This window comes from Equus asinus, chromosome 3, assembly GCF_041296235.1.
Source record: "Equus asinus isolate D_3611 breed Donkey chromosome 3, EquAss-T2T_v2, whole genome shotgun sequence".
Lineage (NCBI taxonomy): Eukaryota > Metazoa > Chordata > Mammalia > Perissodactyla > Equidae > Equus > Equus asinus.
In genome coordinates, this window is record NC_091792.1 from 102,227,072 (window position 1) to 102,254,407 (window position 27,336).

Genomic DNA, 27,336 nt, shown 5'->3' on the forward strand with positions numbered 1-27,336 from the left:
ATACACTATATTAGTTTCAGGTGTACAACATAATGATTTGATATTTGTATATATTGTGAAATGATTATCACAATAAGTCTACTTAATATCCATCACCTTACATAGTTACAGATTTTTTTTCTTGTGAAGAGAACTTTTAAGACATATTCTCTCAGCAACTTCCAAATATGATGCAATACAGTATTATTAACTATAGTCACCATGCTGTACATTATTTCCCCATGTCTTATTTATTTTACAACTGGAGTTTGCACATTTTGATTCCCTTCACCCATTCCACCCCCCCCCCCCATGCCCTCTGGCAACCACAAATCTGTTCTCTGTATCTATGAGCTCGGCTTTTTTGTTTTTTAGATTCCACATGTAAGTGAATTCATATGGTATTTGTCTTTCCCTGTCTGACTTATTCCACTTAGCATAATGCCCTCTATGTTGTCACAAATGGCAAGACTTCATTCTTTTTTTATGGCTAAATAATATTCCATGCATATATGTATACCACAACGTCCTTATCCATTCATCCATCGATGGACATTCGGGTTATTTCCATACTTAGTGATTGTAAATAATGCTGCAATGAACATGAGGATACATATATCTTGTCAAGTTAGTGTTTTCATTTTCTTCTGATAAATACCCAGAAGTGGAATTGCTGGATTGTATGGTAGTTCCATTCTTAATTTTTTGAAGAACCTCCATACTGTTTTCCATAGTGGCTACACCAATTTACATTCCCACCAACAGTACATGAGGGTTCCCTTTTCTCCACATTCTCACCAATATTTGTTATTTCTGGTCTTTTTAATAATAGTCATTCTAACAGGAGTGAGGTTACATATCATTGTGGTTCTGATTTGCATTTCCCTGATGATTAATGATGTTGACATCTTTTCAAGTACCTGCTGGCTTTCTGTATGTCTTCTTTGGAAAAAATGTCTATTCAGATCCTCTGCACATTTTTTAACTGGATTGTTTGGCTTTTTGCTATTCAGTTGTATGAGTTACTTAAAGACTTTGGATATTAACCTCATCAGATATATGACTTGCAAATATTTTCTCCCATTCAGGAGGGTGCCTTTTCATTTTGTCAATAGTTTTTCCTTTGCTATGGAGGACCTTTTTAGTTTGATGTAGTCCCACTTGTTGATTTGTGTTTTTTTTGCCTTTGCTTTTGGTGTCAAATCCAAAAAATCATTGCCAAGGAGCTTACCACTTATGTTTTCTTCTAGAAGTTTTATGGTTACAGATCTTACATTCAAACTTTTAATCCATTTTGAGTTAATTTTTTTGTATGATGTAACATAGTGATTCAGTTTCATCCTTTTGCATGTATCTGTCCAGTTTTTCCAATACCATTTATTGAAGAGACTATCCTTTCCCCACTGTATATTCTTGGCTCCTCTGTCATACATTAATTAACCATATATGCATGGGTTTATTTCTGGGCTCTCTATTCTGTTCCATTGATCTACGTCTCTGTTTTTACGCCAATATCATAGTTTTGTAATATAGTTTGAAATCAGAGAGCATGATGCCTCCAATTTTCTTTTTCTTTCTCAAGATTGCTTTGGCTATTCAGGATCTTTTGTGGTTCTATACAAATGTCAGGATTGTTTGTTCCATGTCTATGAAAAATGCCACTGGAAGTTTGATAGGGATTATACTGAATCTGTAGATTGCTTTGGGTAGTATCAACACTTTAACAATATTAATTCTTCCAATCCATGAGCACAAAACATCTCTCCATTTATCTGTGTCATCTTCAATTTCTACAGCCAATGTCTTATACTTTCCAGTGTATGGGTTTTTCACCTCCTTGGCTAAATTCATTCCTAGGTATTTTACTCTCTTTGATGCAATTGTAAATGGGATTGTTTTCTTAACTTCTCTGACAGTTTGTTATCAGTGTACAGAAACACAACAGATTTCCATATATTGATTTTGCATCCTGCAACTTTACCGAATTCATTTATTAGTTATAACAGTTTTCTGGTAGAGTCTTTAAGGTTTTCTATATGTATCATGTCACCTGCAAACAGTGATACTTTTACTACTACTTTTACAATCTGGATGCTTTTTCTTTCTTTTTCTTGCCTAACTGCTGTGGATAGGAGTTTCAATACTATACTGAATAAAAGTGGTGAGAGTGGACATCCTTGTCTTGTTCCTGATTTTAGAGGAAAAGCTGTCAGCTTTTCACCATTGAGTATGATGTTAGCTGTGGGCTTGTCATATATGACCTTTCTTATGTTGCAGTATGCTCCACTCTGTTGGGAGTTCTTATAAAAAATGGACGTTGAACTTCGTCAAATGCTTTTTCTGCATCTATTGAGATGAATATATGATTTTTATCCTTCATTTTGTTAATGTGATGTCTCAGATTGATTGATTTGTAGATGTTGAACCATCCTTGCATCCCTGGAATAAATCCCATTTGATCATGGTAGACCCTCAGTGTATTGTTGAATTCAGTTTACCAGTATTATGTTGAGGATTTTTGCATCTATGTCCATCAGGGATTTTGCCTATAATTTTCTTTTCTTGTGGTGTCCTTGTCTGGTTTTGGTACCAGGGTAATGCTTGCCTTGTAAAATGAGTTTGGAAGTGTTCCCCTCTGTTCTATTTATTGAAAGAGTCTGAAAAGGACTGGTGTTGTTTATTTGTGGAACGTTTGACAGAATTCATTAGTGAAGCCATCTGGTCCTGGGCTTTGGTTTGTTGGTAAATTTTTAATTACTGATTCAATCTCCTTACTGTTAATTGGTTTGTTCAGATTTTCTATTTCTTCCTGATTCAGTCTTGGAAGGTTGTGTTTTTCTAGGAATTTATCCATTTCTTCTAGGTTGTCCGATTTGTTGGTGTATAATTGTTTGTAGTAGTCTCTTATGATCCTTTTGTATTTCTATGGTATCAGTTGTAACATCTCCTCTTTCATTTCTGATTTTATTTGAGTCCTCTCTCTTTTTTCTTGGTGAGAACAGCTAAAGGTTTGTCAATTTTGTCTATCTTTCCAAAGAATCAGCTCTTAGTTTCACTGATCTCTTGTCCTTTTATAGTCTCCATTTATTTTTGCTCTGATCTTGTTATTTCCTTCCTTCTACTAACTTTGGGCTTTCTTTTTCTTCTTTTTCTAGTTCCTTGCGGTGTAAAGTTAGGTGGTTTGAGATTTTTCTTGTTTCTTGAGGTAGGCATTTATCGCTATGAACTTCCCTCTTAGAACTTTTTTTTTTTAACATCCCTTAAGTTTTGCTATGTAGTATTTCCATTTTCATTTGTCTCAAGGTATTTTTTATTTTGCTTGCTTTCTTTCTTGACCCACTGGTTGTTCAGTAGCATGCTGTTTAATCTCCACATATTTGTGAATTTTCCAGTTTTCTTTGCATAATTTCTAGTTTCATATCATGTTTAGAAAAGATGCTAGCTATGATTTCAATGTTCTTAAATTTGTTAAGACTTGTTTTGTGGCCTAACATATAATCTATGCTGGAGAATGTTCCATGTGCACTTGAGAAAAATGTGTATTCCTGTTGCTTTTGGATGGAATCTTTTGTATATATCCATTAAGTCCATCTGGTCTAAAGTGTCATTTAAGGCTGATGCTTCCTTATTGATTTTCTGTCTGTATCATCTATCCATTGATGTAAGTGGGATATCAGTGTCCCTACTATTATTGTACTGCTGTCTATTTCTCCCTTTTTGTTGTTAGTGCTGTCAAGTCAATTTCAACTCCTAATGACCCTGTGTAGAGCAAAGCAGAAAGTCCAGTCTTTTTGTGCCAGCCTCTTACCTTCTGGCACTATCTCAGACAATGCTCTGCTGCTATTCAGAGTTTCCATGACCAATTTTTTCGGAAGTGGGTAGCCAGGTCCTTCTTCCTGATTTTTCCCTTTAGGTCTATTAATATTTGCTTTATATATTTATGCGTTCCCATGTTAAATGCATAAATATTTACAAATGTTATATCCTCTTATTTGATTGACCCCTCTATTGTTATGTAATTCCCCTCTTTGTCTCTTATTACACTCTTCATTTTAAAGTCTATTTTGTATAATATAAGTACAGCTACCTCAGCTTTCTTTTGGTTTCCATTTGCATGGAAATATCTTTTTCTTTTTTTTTTTTTTTTTTTTAAGATTTTATTTTTTCCTTTTTCTCCCCAAAGCCCCCCGGTACATAGTTGTGTATTCTTCGTTGTGGGTTCTTCCAGTTGTGGCATGTGGGACGCTGCCTCAGCGTGGTCCGATGAGCAGTGCCATGTCCGCGCCCAGGACTCGAACCAACGAAACACTGGGCCGCCCGCAGCGGAGCGCGCGAACCCAACCACTCGGCCACGGGGCCAGCCCGGAAATATCTTTTTCTAACCCTTCACTTTCAGTGAGTGTGTGTCCTTCTGTCTGAAGTGAGTCTCTTGCAGGCAGCATATGAGTCTTGTGTTTTTTTTTTCCATTCAGCCATTCTACGTCTTCTGATTGAAAAACTTAGTCCATTTACATTTAAAGTAATTATTGATAGGTATGTACTTACTGCCATTTTGTTAATTGTTTTCTGGCTGTTTTGTAGTTCCTCTGTTCCTTTCTTCTCTTGCTTTCTTCCATTGTGGTTTGATGACTTTCTTTAGCGCTGTGCTTAGATTCCTTTCTCATTATCTTTTGTGAAGCTACTACAGGTGTTTGCTTTGTGGTCACTATTGGATTTATATATAACAACCTATATTTCTAAGAGTTTATTGTAAGTAGATAACAAGGTTTGAGCAGAGGTATGACATGATCTGACTTATTTTTTAAGATCATCCTGGCTGTTATTCTGAGAACAGTCTGTAGGGTGAAAGCAGGAAGACCACTTTACAGGTTATTATAATAATGCAAGCAGAGATTATGGTGGCTTGAACCAGGATGTCAGCAGTAAAGGTGGTAAGATTTTGACTGACTTGTTAGGATAATGCTTTGAAATTCATCCACATTGCTGCATGTATCGGTAGTTCTAAAACTGACTGCAGTGACAGGTGCACAATTCTGTGAATACACAAAAAAACCACTGAATTGTACACTTTAAACAAGTGAACTGTATAATATCTGAATTACAACTCAATAAAGCTGTTTTTAAAAAAGGAATGAACTACTGATACAGGTAACAACATGGATGAATCTCAAAAACATTATGCTAAGTAGTCAGTCACAAAAAGCTACATACTATATGACAATATTTAAAGGACATTCTAGAAAAGGCACAATTATAGTGACCGAAAGCAGATCAGTGATTGCCTAGGCCTTGAGTGGAGGGAGGAGACTAACTAACAAGGGCATGAAGGAACTTCTTTGGGGTGATAAAATGTTTTATATTATGATTGTACTGGTGGTTACAAGATGACATACATTTGTCAAAAGTCATGGAATTGTACACTTAAAATTGATCATTTTTATTTATATAAATCATATCTAAATACAGCTGAATTTTTTAAAAAAACAAAAACAACAACAAATTTGCCCACATACTCCTTGGAATGTCTTTGTGTACCCCCAGAATTATATGTATCCCAATTTGAAGACTACTACTGTAAAGCATCTGTAATGTTGCAATGGTCCATGAAAGAGGCTGAAAGTCAGCTGGGAAATCCAAAGGACATTAGGGTCATGATTAGGTAATGCAAATACACATATCTGGACTGACAGCCACGGCAGGACATTACAGCAGTGAATATAAATTACCATTATTCAAAGACCAAGCAGGATCAGATACCTTAGTGAAGGCCAGTGACCACTAGAGGTCAGCATCAGAACAAGATACCTCTCCGCCAATGGCAGGACTTAGATTGCTCTCAGGAAGGATGAAAGGAGAGAAGGGGAGAAAAGAATTCTGAACTTAACTAAATACTTACTCAAAGACGACTGCTTCAACTCGGAAGTGACTAAATTTTAATTGGCAAAATTAATGTTTCTACCATTTGTGGACATGAGGGTTTGTGAACTAAACTGATTTCCAATATAGAGAAATACATTTTTCCTTTTTTGCAATGGTTCCCAACCTACATTGCTGCACTCAGCTATTGGGGAAAATTGTAGTTTGTTCTCTGCTGGCTCTAGCTGTTAGTCTGGTCTCCAGCAATGGTAATATTTACATGCTGGTTCAGTAACTTAGTATTTTCCATAGATTTTGGGTGTTCAGTTGGTAAATCCTTCCATCACAGTCTCCTGGCACTGGGTATTCTAAAGAACAATTTCTGTGTCCTCTAATCCTATTAGGTGGTCCTCCCACAAACCCTAGATGAGCTTCCTTGGCCTTGCTGGACATCTTCTTACAGAAGATCACAGGTGTTACCTTCACTAAACTCAAGGGGAAACCTGGGAATTTCATCACTACAATCTTGATTTTGTAAAAAACTAGCGAGGAACCTCTGTCTGCTCCCAACTAATTCTGCTATTTTGCTAAGTCCAACTTATTGTTTGAGCGGTTCCATGTGAGACATGGTACTTTTCTAAGAGACCTTGAAAACAGCCCTGTTTGCCCAAGGAGAGGCAAGAAAACAATCTCACCTGCTCAAGGATTCCTGAAACTTATCAAGTTGTTTCTAAACTCCTACCTCAACCCTTTCCAGAGTTTCAGTCCAGAGGAGCCAGGACACAGGAGTCTAATCTTTTCCCCATTCTCCTTTTCTCTCTGTTCTGGAATCAATTCTTCTATTCCCAATTCTGTTAAGGGTACTTTCTATATGCTATTTCCTCCTCCTCTATCCTATGCACCTCCTTGTTCTGGCATTATCTGTCTTTTCCTTCTCTTGGACTACTAATGACACAATCTTAAAGGTGACTGGAGTATAGACAGAACAGACTTTACAGACAGCATGAAAAGCATATCTATTTAGAATTTTCAATATAATTCAGAATATTATCCCTGTAACATTCAATATATGAAATAATGATTATAATGTAACATTATTATATTTGTGGACATGTTTCTGTTGGTCGATTTTAAGCCTCTAAGCTTTAATTCTTAATTTTTTCTTTCTACTGCAGTGAGACACACATTCTTATCCAGGACAACGGGTCTCCATGGCAATGATTTCAAAGTGTATATCTGGATGTGTGGAGTGAGTTAGTGTGTGGGACGTATGATATTTCAAAAGAAACTCCTTCAGAAACTTCTCATATGTCCCTCACAATATATGTCAATGTATCTTCACATCTCCTAGAATGTACATTTAGTAGATGTCATTTACACTATGAGCACTTCACAAATGTTTATGAAATAAGGAAACACAGGGATGGAGAGAGGGAGGATAGAAAGTCAGCAGCCTTACTACGCTTAAGATTTCCAGAAGAAACATTAGCAGGAACAGTATCAGCAGCCTCAGTCACCAAGGGCAACAAATTTCACTTTTGCAACTAGATCCTTGGGAAGAAGTTTTACTCATAGGAACTTTCCAGTGAAAGTGGTAACGTGTCCTGTTTCTAGTCACCTGGACTTACAATTTTGGCCTCACTAAATACTTAGATGAACTATGACTTGAAACCGTATATCTATGATTCAGCAATTTTCTACTATTGGACCCAATTACACACACAAACTCAGTCACAAATTCACATGCAACACTACGTGCCAGATCATAGAGTTTAATTTTAATGCTCTAATACATATTTGTAAATTAAATTTACTTTCTTCACCATTGTGATAGGAACACTTGTAAGTGGGAAGCTCTAAGTTATCTGGTGAGTAATTTCCTACGTGCTGGATGGAGGCTAAAGCCCAGCTGAATTGTGAGTGTTCTTAGCTAACCTGTTATAATCTTACAAATCTCTTTTGCAGCTCTAAATTTCACCCAAGAAATTTCTTACTACACTGAAATCTACAGTCAACCTTTATTATTTAAATCATATAATTTGGTTTGTTGTCAAGAAATCTAGACGAAGACCATGAAGTCAGCAATTCTCTTTTCTCTCAAGTAAAGCTCCAGAGTCCAAACCACAAACATTCACCACAGAAGTCGAGTAACTGAGACTACTATGGCACAATTTAAAAAAGATAACTATTTAGAGAATCATTTTATTGAGCACCCAAAATGTTCTAGGTAGACATCACTCAGCCAAGTATTAGGGACCCATGTAATTGTTGAGGATTTGGGTTTCTCATTTACTAATCATTAATTTGGATAATAAACTACCTCTAAGGAAAAGAAATAAGGGCATATGACAATTTCCCCTTGTATTCTATCCTTTCAGAAGGAGACCTCCAAAACTTGCAAATCAAGATTCTGGGACAATGGACTATAAATGGAACTTCTAACTGACAACAATGTTGACAGTAATTAAGGTAGAAAACCAAGAACTGAAATATGACAGTAAAATTTAGAGGTTCCCTTGTGCTCAGGAAGTACTTTAAAAGAGTGAGAAAAGAGATCAATAATCTAGGAAAAGATACTTAAAAGATAACTCTCTAGGAAAAGGAGTCTCAAGAACACAGCTCACAGGAGTCAACAACGTCAGAATTCCTCTCCAGGGAAAAACCCATTCCCAAGTTACTGACTGATTATACAGGCAACTCCAGAGATCAGATTTTTGTGGATTCTCTGTATCCATATGATTCTGCAAAGGTATTCATTCATTCACTCAAATATTTACTCAGAAAAATACTTGAGTGGCCTACTATGTGCCAGACCATAGAGTTCTATGTCAGTGCTCTAATATTTGTAAATTAATTTTGTTTTCTTCACCATTGTGATAGAACATTTGCAAGTGGGAAGCACAGAGTTATCTAGTGAGCATTTTCCTAGGTGCTGGATAGAAACTAAAGCCAAGTGAATGTGATCTGTATCTCATTCTGCCTCTGAGTAGGGTAACCTGAACTTTAAGCGCACACAAGGTTTACACAAACAAGCAACTCACAAATATTTATTGAGTGCTACGTGTTACATCAGGCGAGGGATACTAAAAATTCTAAGACAGAATCCTTGGCCTCAAGATACTGTCTGGTGATGGTAACAGAATTAAGATGAGCATGTTTGGGAATCTTGATATTGCTAGGAAAAAACAGACAAGTCTTGCTAAGAAGCAAATTGTCTTTCTTAAAAGTATATAATTTGGTTTCCTTCCAAAGGATATTGGCTTATAACTATCCTTTCTTCTGAATATATCAATTTCAAAGTATCTATTATACAAAGCCTTATAAAGTTAACTTTTTTAATTAAAATTTTTATACAAGTAATGCTTACATATAACTTAAACATCAAATATTTCAGAAGGCTTATAATGATAAACAACAGTCCTTGCTCCATTTGTTCCCAGAAATAATCACTTTTAATTATTTTAAGTTCTTTTGTTTATACTACTAGTATTTGCTTATACTACCAGAGTATCTACTCGAGAACAAATCTAGTGACTTTGTACCACTACAGGTAAAGACTTTACTCACATTATTCCAACTTCCTTCTTCCTCCCAATATTGATAATTATAACAGTATTTTTAGTATATTTAAAAGCATCAGCTTTCAACATTCTCTTTCTGGTACTCATTTTATAATAGGAGGATATGAGCACTCTTATGCTTCCCTTTACCGCCTTTCTGCCTTCTACCTTCAAACTTCTGTCAGCAATTCTTTTATCTTTATATGGTTAAAATTTAATAACATTTGCATTCTGTCATACAGCCAAAATAAAATCTTCCATGGTTTGGTTACACATCTATTCTACAATTAAAAACTAAAAACATTGTTTATGATATTGTAACCATGTAAATACTCTTTAATATATAACCATGAAAGCAGGCTAGCGTTGTATTTCCATCTCTACTGTTTCAATGTCAGCATCACTACCACACTCAAAGCAAAGCTTTCCTATGTCAAGATGAAACGAATAATCCTATCTAGCGGAATCTACTATCCACCTGAAATCTTGCCCCATTTTGGTCTATTTCACATTTGGATCATTACAATTTTTTATTTTTCCTTGAGTTTCTGAGTGCCTTTGTTGTCATCAGGAGAAAAAATTGTCTCCTTCCTATCCCTAATGTTTTTCTATTTCCAATTCTCTTGCTTGGAATCCGTTTTGTGCTTGTTCTTGAAGCCCAGTTTTAATCTGGACCAACTGCTTTCTAGGCCAACAACTACCACACTAGAAAATCTTTTAAATGTATCCCTGGGTATTTTTTCCATTTCTTGTATTACACAGCTTCTTTCTTCAAATTTGTCTTTGTTTTGTGGGAACACATTCTGAAATAATTTTCTCTGAAAGGATGCATGGATAAATATTCTTAGTGCTTTCATTTTTGAAATTTAAATATGATTAACAGTTTGAGTGGTACATAATTCTAGGTTCAAAATAATTTTCCTTCACAATTGTGATGAATCTCTAAAAGATTTGTGTGAGTTCAATTTTTTATAAAGACTTTTTTTTTGGAGCAGTTTTAGGTTCACAGCAAAACTGAAAGGAAGGTACAGAGATTTCTTATATACCCTCTGTTTCTACACATGCATAACCTCCCCCATTATCAACATCCACCACCAGAGTGATATGTTTGTTACAAGTGATGAACCTACATTGACATATTACAATTATCCAAAGTCCATACTTTACATTACGGTTCACTCTTGGTGTTGTACATTCTGTGTGTTAGGGCAAATATATAATGACACGTATCCATCATTATAATATCATACCGAGTAGTTTCACTGCCCTAAAAATCCTCTGTGCTCCATCTATTTATCCCTCTCCTCTGCCTCAACCCACTGATCTTTTTACTCTCCACAGTTTTGCCTTTTCCAGAATGTTATATAGTTGGAATCATACAGTATATAGCCTTTTCAGATTGACTTCTTTCACTTAGTAATACGCATTTAGGTTTCCCCCATGTCTTTCCATAGCTTGATAGTTCATTTCTTTTTAACGCTGAATAATATTCCATTGTCTAGATGCACCACAGTTCATTTATCCATTCACCTACTGAAGGGCATCTTGGTTGCTTCTAGGTTTTGGCAATTATGAATAAAGTTGCTATAAACATCCAGGTACAGGTTTTTATGTGGACGTAAGTTTTCAACTCCTTCACGTAAATACCAAGGTGTGCAACTGATGGACCATATGGTAAGAAGACATTTAGTTTTGTGAGAAACTCCACACCCCTCTTTTACCTCCTCCTTCTATCCAAGGTTGCTTCTCCTCAAGTAGTAAGAAAATAGCTCTCTGTACTTCCTTTCTTATATCATGGATAATTTCACTATCATCATTATTATCTACACAATAGCTACAAATTCTTTTTTTTTTTTGAGGAAGATTAGCCTTGAGCTAACTGCTGCCAATCCTCCTCTTTTTGCTGAGGAAGACTGGCCCTGAGCTAACATCCATGTCCACCTTCCTCTACTTTATACGTGGGACGCCTACCACAGCATGGCTTTTTGCCAAGTGGTGCCATGTCCACACCCGGAATCCGAACTGGCGAACCCCAGGCCGCTGAAGCGGAACGTGCAAATTTAACCGCTGTGCCACTGGGCCGGCCCCTAGATTTTTTTTTATTAAGACTTTATTTTTTGTAAAGCAATTGAAGCAATAGCTGTATTTTCATCTGCAGTTTTTTCTCCATACAATACAAAATTGATTAATTAGAGATTTAGGAAGGAATTAAAAAAATCTTTTAAATTGGATGAAAAATAACCTATTGTCACTCATTTATCAGCTGTAAGATGTCCAAAATTGCATGGGACCTTGTGGATGGAAGACATAAAACAAGGGTAAACAGGATCTGATTTACTGATTTGAAAGGCCTCATCGAAGTATGCCTTCCTAAATAAGAGGGAGAAAAAAAGGAAAAATAATTTTTACTTTTAACCCCATACAGTTCCTTTTTAAATGCATAGAACAACACTATTAAAAAGGTGAGAATTTTACATAACATGAAGAATAGAGCAAAACTCTATCCCTAGGCATGGCTACAGCTGTAATCACGAGCTTACTTATTAACTCTTTTCCCAAAACTGGAAACCCCCATGAAGTAACCACTGTTGGAAAATCATTTAAGCTTAAAAGAAAATTAATTTAAGCTGACTCTCTTCTGGAACAGGAAATCTTAGCTTTAAAAAAAAAAAAAGAGAAGCAAAACTAAAGGGGGTATTCCTTTTCGTAGATGAGAGGAGTTCATGATGATGGCTTTCTCTTCCAAAGTAATTTTTCAGTGAGTTCCTGCCTAGTTCCACCCCAAATACCAAATTCAAATGCTCTTTTGTTAGCTTTTATATAAAACTGACAAAAGGCTACTATTAAACTATCTCAGAAACACTGCTGTCTAATATTGTTCTTAGAATATCTAAGGAAAGATATTCTAAAAATTCATGTGGAAACCCACTTCTGTGGCTCTCAATCCTTATGCTTTGGCATTGTTCTCATTCACTCTTTAAACCAAAATGTGACTAAGCCCCTAAGTATGAAACAGTATAACAGATACTTAAAGCACAAAAATTTAAAAAAAATAGTCCCCTTCCCCAAAGAATTTACAGTTTATAGGTAGAGGATACCATATAAAGAAAAATTATATTATGTGAGCTAAGTGCTATGTCAGAAATACACATACCGTGATATGGGTCCACAAAGGAGGGCAATTACTTAAGCTTGGAATCAGGGAGAGATGCTGAAAGGAAGTGATAATTCAGTTGACTGGAGAGGAAATAGTAGTTAGGAAAAGAAAGAAGACGCTGTTCTAGGCTGATTTAAAAGTATATACAAGGCACTGACGGCATAAAAGGGTAGCACATATTCAAGAAAACGCAAGATAAGCAGTATAGTTGGACAACATGATATGTGTTAAGGAGCAGGGAGGTTCAAGGCTAGGGAGGAAAGCAGGCACAGAGAAGATTATAAAAATGCCTTGTGTGTAATGCTTAGAAATTGGAACTTTTCTGAAATGGCAATGCAAAACCATGAAGTAGGGAAGAAACATGATCTGATTTCAGCAAAGAACTAGGATATGAATTAGCAAGAAGTTTTAACTAGAGGAAAGGAAATGTGTTGATAGCAGGGGAAAATCCAAGTGAGAAGTGGCAGAAGCCCGACCTAAATCAGTATAATGGATGTAGAATCAAAAAGGTTTGGTAACAAATTACATGGGGTATGGATGGATAGAGGTGTAGCATAAGAGAAAAGAAGGAGTTTAAGCCGATTCCCAGATTTCTGACTAAGGTATCTGAATGGACAGGAGCATTATCAATCAAGGTAAGAAATAAGAGCAAGTTTTTGTGAGAAGAGAAATTTCATTTTAACATAACAAATTTGAGGTCCCTACAGGATATCACAGGGAAGATATCCAGCAGGCAGCTGAATTTACGGTTCAGAGAGAAATCTGAGATAGTGATTCAAACTTGAGTGTCATTAACTATATTAATTTTCTATTGTTGCTGTAACAAATAATCATAGACTTAGTGGCTTAAAACGACATAAATGTATTATCTCAGAGTTCCTAGGTCAGAAGTTCAACATAAGCCTCCAGAGGGTAAAATCAAAGTGTTCACAGTGATAATTCCTTTCTCTCTAGAGGCTCTAGGGGAGAATCCATTTCTTTTCTCCTTCAGATTGCTGGCAGAATTTGGTTCCTTGAAGATGTAGGACTGAGATCCCAGTTTCCTTGTTGGCTGTCTGAGGACTATTCCCAGATTCTAGAGGACACTGCATTCCTTGGTTTGTGGCCCCCTTCCTCCATCTTCAAAACTAACAACAGGTGGAGTTCCTCTCACACTTGAATCCCCCTTCCTCTTTTTTTGTTGTATCTCTCTGACTGACTGTTCTGTCTTCCGCTTTGACTCCTAAGTGCCCACGTGATTACATTGGTTCCACTTAATGCATGTATGTATGTATGTATTTTAAGGTTGATAACCTTCACTCCATTTGCAAGGTTTCTTTTGCCATGTAATGTAACACATTCACAGGTTCCAGAGATTAGGGCATAGACATCCTTGGGGGGGCCATTATGCTGCCTACTGTATTAGCTAATAGGTGTGGTGGGCTTGAATGCAGAGGATAGTGCCCTGGAGAACACTGGCATTTAGGTGCAGATGGAAAGGAGTTCAGGAAGGAAATTAAGAAGGAGACTAAGCAGAAGTTTCAAGAAGAGAGATTTTCATGAGGGAGAAAACAGGTGATGGTCAAAGACCACAAAGAAATCAAGATAGATAAGAAACAGAAAGGAGTCCTTTAACTTGGTTATATAAGAATACCCATTAACTTATGATAGTTCCACAGTAGAAAAAATCTGACATCAGCAGGTTAAAGACAAAATAGGAGAAAGTAAAGACTATGCAGAGAGCTTACTAAAAACATGGTACGATGATGACTGTGTTAGTCCACTAGTCCTGCCATAACAAATACTACAGATTGGGTGGCTTAAACAACAGAAATTTATTTTCTCACAGTTCTGAAGGCTAGAAGTTCAAAGTCAAGGTGCCAGTAGGTTTGGTGATCTCGAGTCCTCTTTTATTGGCTTACAGATAGCCATCATTGTTCTGTGTCCTCAAAGAGCCTTTTTTCTCTGTGCATGTGCCCCTGGTGTCTCTTCCTCTTCTTGTAAACACACTAGTCCTACTGGATTAGGGCCCCATTCTTACAACTCCATTTAACCTTAATTATCTCCTTAAAGGCTCTATCTCCAAATAGTTACATATAGTTACACTGGGGGTTAGGGCTTCAACCTATGAATTATGGAGGAACGCAACTCAGTTTACAACAACGATGATGACAACGATGATCACTGCTAACATTTACTGAGAACTAAATATGTGCCAAGCACAGTGTTAAGCACCTCACATGTATTTTCATTTGATCCTCAAAGCAAACTTATAAAAAACTATTATTTCTCTCACTTCATCATTTGAAGAGTTGAAGCAAGGTCATACATCTAGAAGCAGCAGAGCTGAAACTTGAATCCTGGTCTTTTAGCTTGAGCCCATGTTCTCAAACACTACGCTATCTCTACGTTTTCAACAGCTCTACTGGAAAGGAAACAAATAAAGCAGCTAGGTGAGAATATGGAGATGAGGAAGGTTTTTGTTTTTTTGCTTTGCTTTGTCTTGCTTTTATAAGTCCAAAGCTAGGAATGGCTTGAACAAGTTAATACCCTAAATGGAAAAAAGCTCACAGCAAGCGAGTGGTTGAAGATTGATTCTATTGTTCCACTTTTGGCTTCAACCCGATCTTGGTGAAAACTGAAAAAAAGCTGCATCGCACAGCTATTTAAATTATTCTCTCTACAAATAATTCAAACTACCTATTATGTGATTGGCACTATAAAGAATCTTATGATACTAAGCAAAAATCTGAAACTGTCCTTGCCCTTGTAACACTTACAGTCTAGTGGAGGAGACAGACACTAATTAACTTATCATAAAGGAGTATATAAAAATAAACTGAGATAAGTGCTATGAAAGAAAAGAACACACTTCTATGAGAACATTTAATAAAAGAACCTCATCTAGATTCGAGGGGGTCAGGGAAGGCTATTATAAAAGAAAGTTACCACTGAGCTCAAAGCAGAAGGATGAGTAATATGTGCAATGGGGAAGGGAATGGGAAATGTTCTGGGCTTAGGGAAGAGCAAGGAAAGGCCCTATGGGATGTGTGGGAAGGACTCTGGCACATGTGAAGAACTGAAAGAAGGTTAGTGTGGCTGGTGCTCAGATAACAACAGGCAGAGTGGTAGAAAACGAAGCTGGGGAGGCAGGTAGGGCCATTATAATGAATTTGGTCTTAATCCTAAATGCTATTGGAATTTTTTTTGAAGAAGAAGATGATTAGCCCTGAGCTAACTGCCAATCCTCCTCTTTTTGCTGAGGAAGACTGGCCCTGAGCTAATATCCATGCCCATCTTCCTCTACTTTATAAGACTGGCCCTGAGCTAACATCCATGCCCATCTTCCTCTACTTTATACGTGGGACACCTACCATAGTATGGCTTTTTGCCAAGCGGTGCCATGTCCGCACCTGGGATCTGAACCAGCAAACCCTGAGCCACCGAGAAGTGGAACGTGCGAACTTAACCGCTGCGCCATCAGGCTGGCCCCTGGAATGTTTTAAGAGTACCACAGAGGCACAAGATTGGATCTGCCTTTTTAAAAAGATCCCTCTGGTTCCCCTGTGGAGACTAGATTAGAGGGAAAACAGAATGGACACAGGGTGATCACTTAAGAAGCTACTGCAGACTCCTATGTTTCTGGCTTGCACAACTGGCTGCAACTGGTGGGTGATGGTGCCATACACTCAGGTTAGGTACACTGTAGGAGGAAAGATTTTATGAGTTTGGTTTTGGATATGTTGAATCTGAGGTGCTTCTTAAATACCCAAATGGGGATGTTGAGTAGGCAGTTGTATATACAGATCTAGAACTCAGATAAGAGGTCCAGATTAGAAATATAATTTTGGAATCACTGATATATAGTTACTGAAGCATGATCATTGACTATACTGCCTAAGATATGGCTAGTCATAGAGGATAGAGGATAGAAACTGATAAAAGACTGCGTAGGTCTGAATCCTGAAGATACAACATTTAATTAATAGGGAGGGGAAGATGGGCCTGCAAAGAACAACAGCCAGGGAAGCAGGAGGAAAACCCTGAGCACAATACCACAGAGCCAAAGGAAGAGAATTTCAAGGAGGGATTCAACAATATGAAATGCTTTTGATAGATACGAATGCACAGACTCTTAGAGTTTAAAGGACCTTAGAAATCATCTGCTTCAGTGCCACCTTATTTCCTGAATTATGGAGTTAAGATTCAGTTAGCTAGTAGAATCTAGATTAAACCCCTAATTCCTAAGGCATAGGCCAATACTCTTTTCATATACCCATTTCCCTAATGACTAGTACTTGACTCAGCTTTTCCTTCTTAAATTAAATCACCTCTACTCCTTTAGTTTTTCACAGTATTTCACCAAACCTCTGGCTATTTTAATGCCATACTTCTGAAGGTTCTCTAAGTCCTTAAGTCATAATCCATTCTAAAAGAAGCCTTCAGCAAACTCTAAATTAGGTTGCTGAATCAAAACTACAATGAGCTATCACCTTACACCAGTCAGAATGGCTATAATTACCAAGAGAAAAAAATAACAAATGTTGGAGAGGATGTGGAGAAAAAAGAACCCTCATACACTGCTGGTGGGAATGCAAACTGGTTGCAGCCATCATGGAATACAGTATGGAGATTTGTTAAAAGATTAAAAATAGAAATCCATACAATCCAGCTATCCCACTACTGGGTATTTATCCCAAGAACATGAAATCAACAATCCAAAGAGACTAATGCACCCCTATGTTCACTGCAGCATTACCCACAATAGCCAAGATGTGGAAGCAACCCAAGTGCCCAACAACTGATGAACAGATAAAGAAGGTGTGGCATATATATACACACAATGGAATACTATGCAGCTAATAAAAAAAGACAAAATCATCCCATTTGCAACAACATGGATGGACTGAGGGTATTATGTTAAGCGAAATAAGCCAAAGACAAACACTGTATGATTTCACTCATATGTGGAAGAAAAACAAACACATGGACAAAGAGAACAGGCTAGTGGTTACCAGAGGGGAAAGGGGTTGGGGGAGGGTGATAGGGGTAAAGGGGCACATATGTATGGTGACAGACAAAAATTAGACTATTGGTGGTAAGCACAATGCGGTCTAAACAGAAACTGATATAATATACACCTGAAATCATACAATGTTATAAACCAATATGACCTCAATAAAATAAGTGAAAAATAAATAAATAAATTAGGTTGCTGACTGATCTGGAGCTGCAGTCAGAAAATAAGCTACCACCCACTCCCACCACTCCTAACCAAAGTTGTTACGCATTAGGGTCTCAGGATAGCATCCTACACTCTTTGCATTCAAAGGAAAGACTGTTTAATGGGGAAACAACTGGAAGAGAGAACTCGAACAGAACTCTTTGATTGTCAGGTTGGCATATTCAGTCATCCTTTCTTGCCTGGGTAAAATTAAAAATTTAGGCCCAGAGAGAGAAGGGAGGAAGAAATAAAGGAAGGAAGGAAGAGATGGTAGGAAAGTCAGAACACGGGACACAGTCTCTTTCCCCTTCTTTTATTCAGTGATATTACACAGCAGAGACAATTAAGGTAACTATTATGAGTTTTCTATAGTCAATTCTAAATGATCTTTTGAGGGGAGGGAAACATATTCCAAAGATAATCAATCCAATGGTAGACAATTCAAAATATTTGTTTTTGGAATCTATTTCTTTTTTTTTTAAATTTTTTTTCTTTTTTCTGCTTTATCTCCCCAAATCCTCCTGGTACATAGTTGTATATCTTAGTTGCAGGTCCTTTCAGTTGTGGCATGTGGGATGACACCTCAACGTGGCCTGACGAGCGGTGCCATGTCCGTGCCCAGGATCCAAACAGGCGAAACTCCAGGCCGCCGCAGCAGAGCGCGCGAACTCAACCACTCGGCCACAGGGCCGGCCCCATGTTTTTGGAATCTATTTCAATTGTTGGGTAGTGGTGGTATTTTGAAAATAATCTTAACATCTGAATTTGGCTTATGACTGATAATCTAGGAACCCATAATATTTTAAAATAAAGAACTATCCTATCAAGACATATCTCAAGATAGTCTGGAAAGAACTCTTTCATCTCTGTCCCAAACTTTGCTCCTCACTCTACGCTTCCAATGAATAACATCACCTTTCAAACTGATGCACTATTTCAACACCGCTGCTGGGGTGTTTCTGTTTTTGTTTTTCACATTTACAGACATTCTAGTTGTTTCACTCTACCTACACCAGTCTCTGAGGTACATGGTTAATCAAGATTTTTTTTTTAAAGATTTTATTTTTTTCCTTTTTCTCCCCAAAGCCCCCCGGTACATAGTCGTATATTCTTCGTTGTGGGTCCTTCTAGTTGTGGCACGTGGGACGCTGCCTCAGCGTGGTTTGATGAGCAGTGCCATGTCTGCGCTCAGGATTCGAACCAACGAAACACTAGGCCGCCTGCAGCACAGCGCACGAACTTAACCACTCGGCCACAAGGCCAGCCCCAAGATTTTTGATTTAACAGGCTTCCTTCCTAAACTTCTGTAGGATTCCAATGAATGAAGACCTTTCATGTATCAATGAAAGACTTAAGTAGAATATATGACAATGTTAATAAAATTTGGAAATAGATATTTGACTCTACAACTCAGGATTCTTCCATAGTTTAATCCTAATGCACCATTTAGCATAACTGATTATTATATATCCTTTACATACCATCTCAGGATCGGCAGACGGATCCGCTAATTAGAGAGACCCTTTTCCAATCCAGAAGCACTGCATGGGATTCTGAAGTTTCCCATTTTTTTCATGCTTCTCCTTCTTTGTCCACTGCAAATTTCAGGTTTTCCTGAGATCACAGCTGTCCCAGTTACTCTTCTTTGTCTTAGGATAGATTCAGGTACAGGTCTGTGGTGGCTAGTGGCCAGAAAGAGGAAGGAAGGAGAGAGAAAAGGTGCAGCGATACTTTACAACAACTCTGAAAGAGGCTATTATTATATGACGGCTAAGTTCTATAGTACTTTTAAGCTTGAATTTTAGGTGCCTTAAAAGTTAACTAGATTTTGTAAGCCAAAAAGTACATAAATATATTTATTAAGACTTTACTTGATCTCACTGCTATGTGGAATCTGAAAAAGAAAAGTGACAACCAAGCTCACAGATACAGAGAACAGATTGGTTGCCACAGGCAGGGGGTAGGGGGTGTAGTCAAAGGCACAAACTTCTAGTTAGAAAATAAATAAGTCATGGGGATGTAATGTATAGCATGGCGACTATAGTTAATAATCCTGTATTGCACATCTGAAAGTAGCTTAAAGGGGATCTTAGGAGTTCTTACCACAGGAAAAAAAGTTCTGTAATTATGTATGCTGATAGATGTTAACTAGACTTGGGGTGATCATTTCACAATATATACAAATACTGAATCATTATGTTGTATACCTGAAACTAATATGATGTACGTTAATTATATCTCAATTTTATATATATATATATATATATTTGGAGGTAAAAAGAAGACTTGACTTTATGCAAGGCGAATAGGAGGAGACAGAAGATAAATCTAACAAGCTTCCTGCCCTGGAGAGACCTCTCAAGTTTAACAATCACCATCACCATTTCAACACTTATGGGAAAGTAGGTTCTGATTTCCCAACCAGTAACTACTTAAAGGTTTCCTGAATATAACACCACCAACAATCTTTTTGCTAATTTTATAAGTGTTAGTGCTACACATCCAACTCATATTTGCCTAACGGTTTATTCTGTTTAAATGGTTTATTTAGCCATATTTGGCTAAGGGTTTATTCCCTTATTTCTCTTTGTTAAATATGTACAAATGCAGTAGTTCTCCAACTCACATTTATATAGTTTCCTTATTGTTTCTCTTAAGTAAATCCCCCTGCCCTTAATGCTACTGAATTTTGTCAGTCACTTGGTAGTTTTAGTTGTCCACACAATTTGAGATTGCCTGAATATGCAATGAGAGTACTGAATGGTAAGTAAAAGACATTTATTTTTCTTACCTACAAGGGAAGGGAGGTACCCACAAGGGAAAAATCAATGGAGAAAAATTGAGAATGTAAGCGAAAGGCCACTTAATTCAAGTTTTTAGTTAGAGATACAAGAAAGGTTCAAGGATTCAACTCATGATCTTTTAAATTTAAAACCAAGAAATAACCTTTTAAAAGTAAGTTTTACAGGTATTTTTAAAAATTCAATTCCATATTATAATCAATTTAAAAATAAGGATAGAGAAAGAGAGAGGGAAGGATTGGGAATATGAATAAATATTGGGGGGAAAAGAAAGAGGAAGGGAAGGAAAGACAGTAAGAAAACCGAAAGAACTTTGGCCTGTGGGCTTTCCAAAGCAAGTACCTGTTAGATTCTTCTCCTGCACCATGAATCCAAAGGCAACAGAAAAGAAGTCACTATTGCTTCTGTTTACAAATTTTAATTCAAAACAGGAAAAAAGGCCCTAACTATGGAAAGAAAGGCAAACATACTTTGCTTCTGCAGCAAAGGCTATCTGATCGCTGTATTTGTATGTGTGTATATAAATAGATAGGAAATTCCTGCTCTTTTTCTCACCTTTTAAATAATTAGGTTTTTTTTTTTTTGCCCAAGACGACAGAAAGATAGAAATGAATATCTCCAAATATATGCTTCAGCAATGATTAATTCCTAGAATTATGAAGCTTATTGAGTCAGAAACTGATAACATATGCATTTTCTCAACTTTCTATTTCACTCAAACACAGAATCGTCCTTCAGAGCAATATGTACCTTGTGGAACCCTCTACCTCTGGCAGTTATAGGAAGTTCAAGCTCAGTCTACATTATCTGGTAACCAGACTCAAGTAATTCATTCAAACTCCCAAACGTCCCATCTACATTACTCCACACATCATCATCTTTCTTCAATTTTAAAGAATACAAAGTGGGGTCAGCTCTGTGGCTGAGTGGTTAAGTTTGTGTGCTCTGCTTTGACAGCCCAGCGTTTTGCCAGTTCAGATCCTGGGCGCGGACCTAGCGCCACTTATCAAGCCATGCTGAGGCAGCATCCCACATAGCAGAGCCAGAAGGACCTACAACTAGAACATACAACCATGTACTGGGGGCTTTGGGGGGAAGAAGAAGAAAAGATTGGCAACAATTGTTAGCTTAGGTACCTTAAAAAGAAAAAAAAAAGAGAGAGAGAGAATACAAACAAATCCATTGTTACAATGGCTATGAAGTTGGGTTTTTAAAAAATAAATAAATAGGTAATCCTTATACTAAGATGAAAAAGGCATTCATACTAATCAAAGCATTCATGAGAGTGACAGCAGAACTTCTTGGCTAAATTTTAAATGAAATTTGATTCTACTTAGTCTTATTGTAAAGACTGTACCCAGAAGTTATGAGCAATTAGCACTTTATTCATAAAGGATTCCTATCTGACCAACTCAGATGGGACTCCTTAGTTTCCAATACAGCTGCTATCTACAACAGTCAGCACACCAAGAGAAGCTTCTGAAGGGAGAACAAAACATTGCCACAGCACAGCTGTAAATATTGTGGATAAAAACCAAGGTTGGCTGCTATCATTGTTCAGGAGTAAATTCTTCTCTGAAGAATTAAAAAAAGAAGAAGAAAACTAGTAACAGATTACCTCAGGGGAGGACAGACCTGTTTTTGGTATGTTTGAATTTATTTTTAAACCATGTGTATATACAGCACACTGAAAGGCAGTATGAATGGATTTCTGGATCCAGAATGCCTTAGTTCAAATCCCAACTCAGCCACTTTCTAGCTATGTAACTAATAACCATGTGATACCGGACATGTTTCTTTCTTTTCTGTATCTAGTTTCCTCATCTATCAACTGGATAATAATAGTTCCCCTCATAAGGTTGTTGAGAGGAATCAAAGAGTTAATAGATGAAGACAGTACACACAGTAGGCACTATGTAAGTATTAGATATCATTGTTTTTAACTTTTTGAGTTAATTTTAAGACTTAGAGAAAGTTGCAAAAATAATATAGCATATCCTTATCTCCCTCACTCCTCTTCCCCTAATGTTAACATCTTATATTACCACAGGACAATTATCAAGAACTGGAAATGAACATTGGTACAATATTCTTAACTACACTACACACTTTATTTAAATTTCACCAATTTTTCCACTAATGTCCTTTTCTAGGATCCTATCCTGGACCCACAATGTATGTAGTTATTTCTACTGAGTCTCCCCGAGTCTGTGATAGTTCTTCCTAGCAGACACAAACTTAAATCAAATGATCAAAGTAAGTATCACTAGTAAGACACATCAATATTATGAATTCCTTGATATGATACACTGAAAAGGACATAAGAGCATTTTGTTGTTTTCTTGCCAAAAATGCATAACCTCATTCCAATTATGACAAAACATAAGATAAGCCAAAATTGAGGGACACTCTATAAAATAACTGATCAGTATTCTTCAAAAGTATCATTTTTACTTTTTAAAAATTAAGAGTAAATTATCTTTTTAATGAATATCTGTAAGCCACAATAACATCCCAAAGTTTGGCTAACTTTTCTTTAATTCTAATTTATAGGTAGTTCCCTACTTGTCAATGGAACCTAATTCAAAAGTTCATTTGAAGACCCATTATTTTCTACCAAGATGATTTTTTTCATGACAGAGCCTATATTTCAAGTTCCTTATGAGGCAACTCTATTTTAGCAGGCTAGCCTAGAAATCAAACTAATCTAATACATATTATTTTTCTAGAGAGAAATGTATTACAGCTCCCATCCTGAGATGTCAGGAATACATCTCTTTCTCTTATTCACTCTGTCCTCAACCTGATGGGCAACAGGAACTCTGCCTCTTCCCTGTCTATCTAAACACGTCCAACACCCCATTACTCTGCTGCTGTTAAACAATAATGCTGGTTCTTGGCAATACCCAGGTCTGCTCTCCCCTCACTCTAAAACTGCTTCTCTTTTCTCTTTCTTTAAATTCCTTAAACTCTTGGATTCTTGGCAATTTGAGATCTATTTCTGGAGCCTTCAGTTTTGGCAATATGTCCACATGTCTCTCTGGCTTTCCAGACTCAGCTCTGGACTCTGCCCATTCTTCAGATTTTGGGAAGGCTCCACAGGTGTAAGTAAAAGTCTCCTTCTACTAGTTTAATTCTGTTCACAGAACTCCATCTACCAGCTAGGCAGACTCATGGCATCCTTCCAAATATGTCAATTCAAACTTTGAGGGTTCTAGAATGGAGGGGTCCTGGGATGAGGAGAGAGGTTAGCAACTACAGCTACTGGAAATCTAAGAAAGGATTTAGAATGTAGGCTAGAGAAAAGGAGAAAGGTAGTGGGATGGAGAGATGGGAATAAGGGAGCAGAGCACTGATGTCCTAAAGCAGCTTCCTTGCCTCCTCTTTCATTCCCTGTTTCCCCTGGAAGCCTCTAAGGCCTTCATCTGGTATAAATTCCCAGGGATGGGGATTGACCTGCTGGCTGCCTACTGCACTGACTTCAGCTACTACCTCAGCCCCGAGTTTCTGTCCACCTTAGCTAACTGTAGAAAAGAACACAGGCTTCTTTCCTTTTTCTCTAACTCTGGAGTAAGCATCAGTTGTTCTGAAGTTTTCTAAGGCTCACTATTGCTAGTCACGATGAGGAAATAGAGGATAAACATTACTAATAAAGGGTAAGTTTTAGGAAGTCTCACAATAGTCATTCTCCTGGTATTTAATGAAACAAATTAAATGGGGCTCTAGACTTTCTCAAGCTTTCCTAATTGATTTCTCACCAGGACCCTTAGATTCTATTTATCTCAAATTGTTCCATACTTAGTCTTCCACTCCAATCTTCTTTTGAGTTTCCTATTTTCTAGGGAAGTTTGGTTCTGGGAGTTACACAGTCAGACCTCTGAGACTGTCTTTCACTCTGCTGTTTCATCACAGAAGAGAACTCGTGCGTGCTTTTTCACTGCTACTATCCCAACTCTGCTACTTACTAAACGTGTTAAATGATTTGGGGAAGAGTTAAAGCCTCATTTTCTTTTTTAAAAAGAGGATAGTGGTGCCCTTTTTTACAGAATTATTGTGAAGACTAGTGAGACACTATGTACAGTACCTGGCAAATGCAGGCATTCAACAAACGAAATTATTATAGTCTCCATCACCCATCCTGCTACTACCATATACTCAGCCCCCAACTGGTACAGATGTCAGGTGAGAGGCAGGAAACCACAGCTGAGGAGCAAGCCACACTTCCCTGACCATACCTCTTGCTGCTGACCTACCCACACAATTAAAAGTAAGAACAGGAAGCAAGAAACGTAGAAAGTAAGCTGGGTTGTGTATGCTGCTAAGGTGGAACCAGGAAGTTAGGAAAGTCTTAAAAATAGAAAAATGAAAAGATTGTTTTGTGGGATTTTTATTAAAAACGGAAATAGCATTCAGCATAATGTACAAAATAAAAATACACAGCTTATCTAAATACTTAAAAGAGTTGTTCTTGTTTTGAATCCAAAAGAAAGTAATTTATTCTAAGTATCACGATAATATGAGAAACAAAGTATTTGTAACAAAAAATGTCCTTCCAGTGCTTTTTTATTTTTTACATTCCTGACTATGTTTCCTATTTATAACATTACATATAGTTAACCCTTAGTTTAAACTGGCAAGCCATGTGTACGGTAATGCTCCTTATAAATGGTCATTTTACTTGTCGTATTAAAAAGAACATACAAATAAGTCCAAGGCAGCTTCATACCTTACACAAGTAGCTCCTCTAACATTCACATGCAGGACTCATCTGTCTAGGCAAGATCCTTTTGTATATTACAGTCCTTCCAACTAGCCCTGAAAGAATATCAGCGATTTTCCCCTCTCCTCCAGCTTGTCTGAGTAGCAGAGGAAACAAACTAATGATAACCGAAGCTACTGTACAATTTTCCCTCTTCTTACTGAATCGCTTCCTTCAATTAGTTGTTTGTAAAGTTGCTCATTACTAATCTCTCACGTTTCTATCCCCGAACAAGAGGCATGTTGTTTCCCAACTTGGAAAATTAACATGAATATCCACATTGGCCTGGCAGTTGCAGACTGCAATCATTTTCCAAGTGGGCAATTTAAGGCCATGCACACAGCTGCCTTTGTTGTAAGAAAAACAATTTCTCTGAAGTTTATGGTGATGTTGAAGCTGCTGTGTACAACCCATTGCTCCTGGCTCAAAGACATGCAAATGGCAGTAAACATTCTGTGAGGAACATAGAGGATATGGAAAAGAGGGTTAATCTATCCAATGAAGTAAGAGAACTTGACTGATGGTTCTGTGTACTATATTTTAACAATGAGGTTTTAAAATTTTACCTAAAATTCCAAAGGAAAGTAACTTATTTTCAGATCCATGTTCTTTTTTTTCCTTCTGAACTACTGTGACAACAAATAAAGTAAGCTTCTCTTTGACACTTCTTAATTATACTCTAATAAAATCAACTTGGCAGTGAACTTGGCAAAAAGTAACATTCCAGGGCCGGGCCAGTGGTGCAGCAGTTAATTTCGCATGTTCCGCTTCTTGGCGGCCCGGATCCCAGGTGTGGACATGGAACCACTTGGCAAGCCATGCTGTGGTAGGTGTCCCACATATTTAAAAAAAAAAAGTACAGGAAGATGGGCACGGATGTTAGCTCAGGGCCAGTCTTTCTCAGAAAAAAGAGGACTGGCAGATGTTAGCTCAGGGCCAATCTTCCTAGGAAAAAAAAGTAACATTCCAAGGCAAGTAAACTGGTTCTAGATAAAATAAACAATATTTATATACTATGCTTGGCCAGGTTGAAAAAAACAAATGATGGTTATTTGGTAACTTTCCTTCCAAAAAGGTAAACATTTAAGTTTTCTTTTCAAAAAAGGAATAATAGATCAAAATCTTAATCAGGGGCCAGCCCAAGGGCCAAGTGGTTAAGTCTGCACGCTCCGCTTCAGCATCCCAGGGTTTCGCCTGTTCGGATCCTGGGCGCAGACGTGGCGCCACTCACCAGGCCATGCTGGAACGGCATCCCACATGGCACAGCCAGAGGCACTCACAACTAGAACGTGCAGCCGTGTGCTGGGGGTGCTTTGGGGAGAAGAATAAAAAAAGAAGAAGAAGAAGATTGGCAACAGTTGTTGGCTCAGGTGCCAATCTTTAAAAAAACAAAAAATTTTAACCAATTTCCAAGAAAATGAAAGAGTGGTAGTTCAATAAATCACGTGTATCTTATCCAGGAAATCCCCTCCTTTGCAATGAATTTAATTAAGACAATGGAAAACCACCCAACTCCAGGAACAAGGTACAGGTAGCCTGTATATGATCAGCATGAACAGATAGTTAAAAAGCAGCAAACTGAACTGTCAGTAACTATTTTTCAAATCTTCAACCACTGGAAGCTAAAAGCTTATTCTCTTTTTGCTTATCTTTCAGAGTAAAGAAAACTCTCTCCTGTAACATCAAAAATTTGGTACAGGGTTCAATACTATTTCATACAAGGTGTGCCAAGGGTGTGATTCCATTCCTCTGGTATTCTGGCAAGGAGAGGCAAGGCAGGTGGCTCTCTTAAGCATAGGAAGGTCAATGTGGTGATGTTAGCCACTGAAAATTGTCCCTTCTTTTGTGCGTGCACTTGAGACTGCAATGTTTGGTGTAGCACATATCAAGGATAAAGCTGTCTTATGAAATGTGAGCTCTGGTACAGGTACATCTCATTCTCAAATGCCAAACTGCATTAGCAGAGTACAGCTTTTGAAAATGTCTTATGTCAAAGTCCCAGAAAGAGATTACATATAGGG

The 27,336-nt window shown here is 37.4% G+C and overlaps 1 protein-coding gene across 11 annotated transcripts in view; it reads right to left on the reverse strand.

Annotated features, from left to right (window-relative positions):
- ART3 (ADP-ribosyltransferase 3 (inactive)) overlaps positions 1-27,336 on the reverse strand; it is a 117,897-nt gene that overhangs the window by 37,128 nt on the left and 53,433 nt on the right. For 3 of the 11 annotated variants that reach the window (XM_044766161.2, XM_070505622.1, XM_070505616.1), the window contains one exon: positions 19,237-19,437. The exons of 5 other annotated variants lie outside the window; for them this stretch is intronic. In XM_044766161.2, coding sequence (XP_044622096.1) covers positions 19,237-19,239 — 3 coding nt within the window. In that variant the 5' untranslated portion in view covers positions 19,240-19,437. Of the gene's footprint in view, positions 1-19,236; positions 19,438-27,336 lie in introns of those variants that run through there. 3 more of the 11 variants (XR_011502181.1, XM_070505614.1, XM_070505618.1) reach the window with 2 other exon arrangements.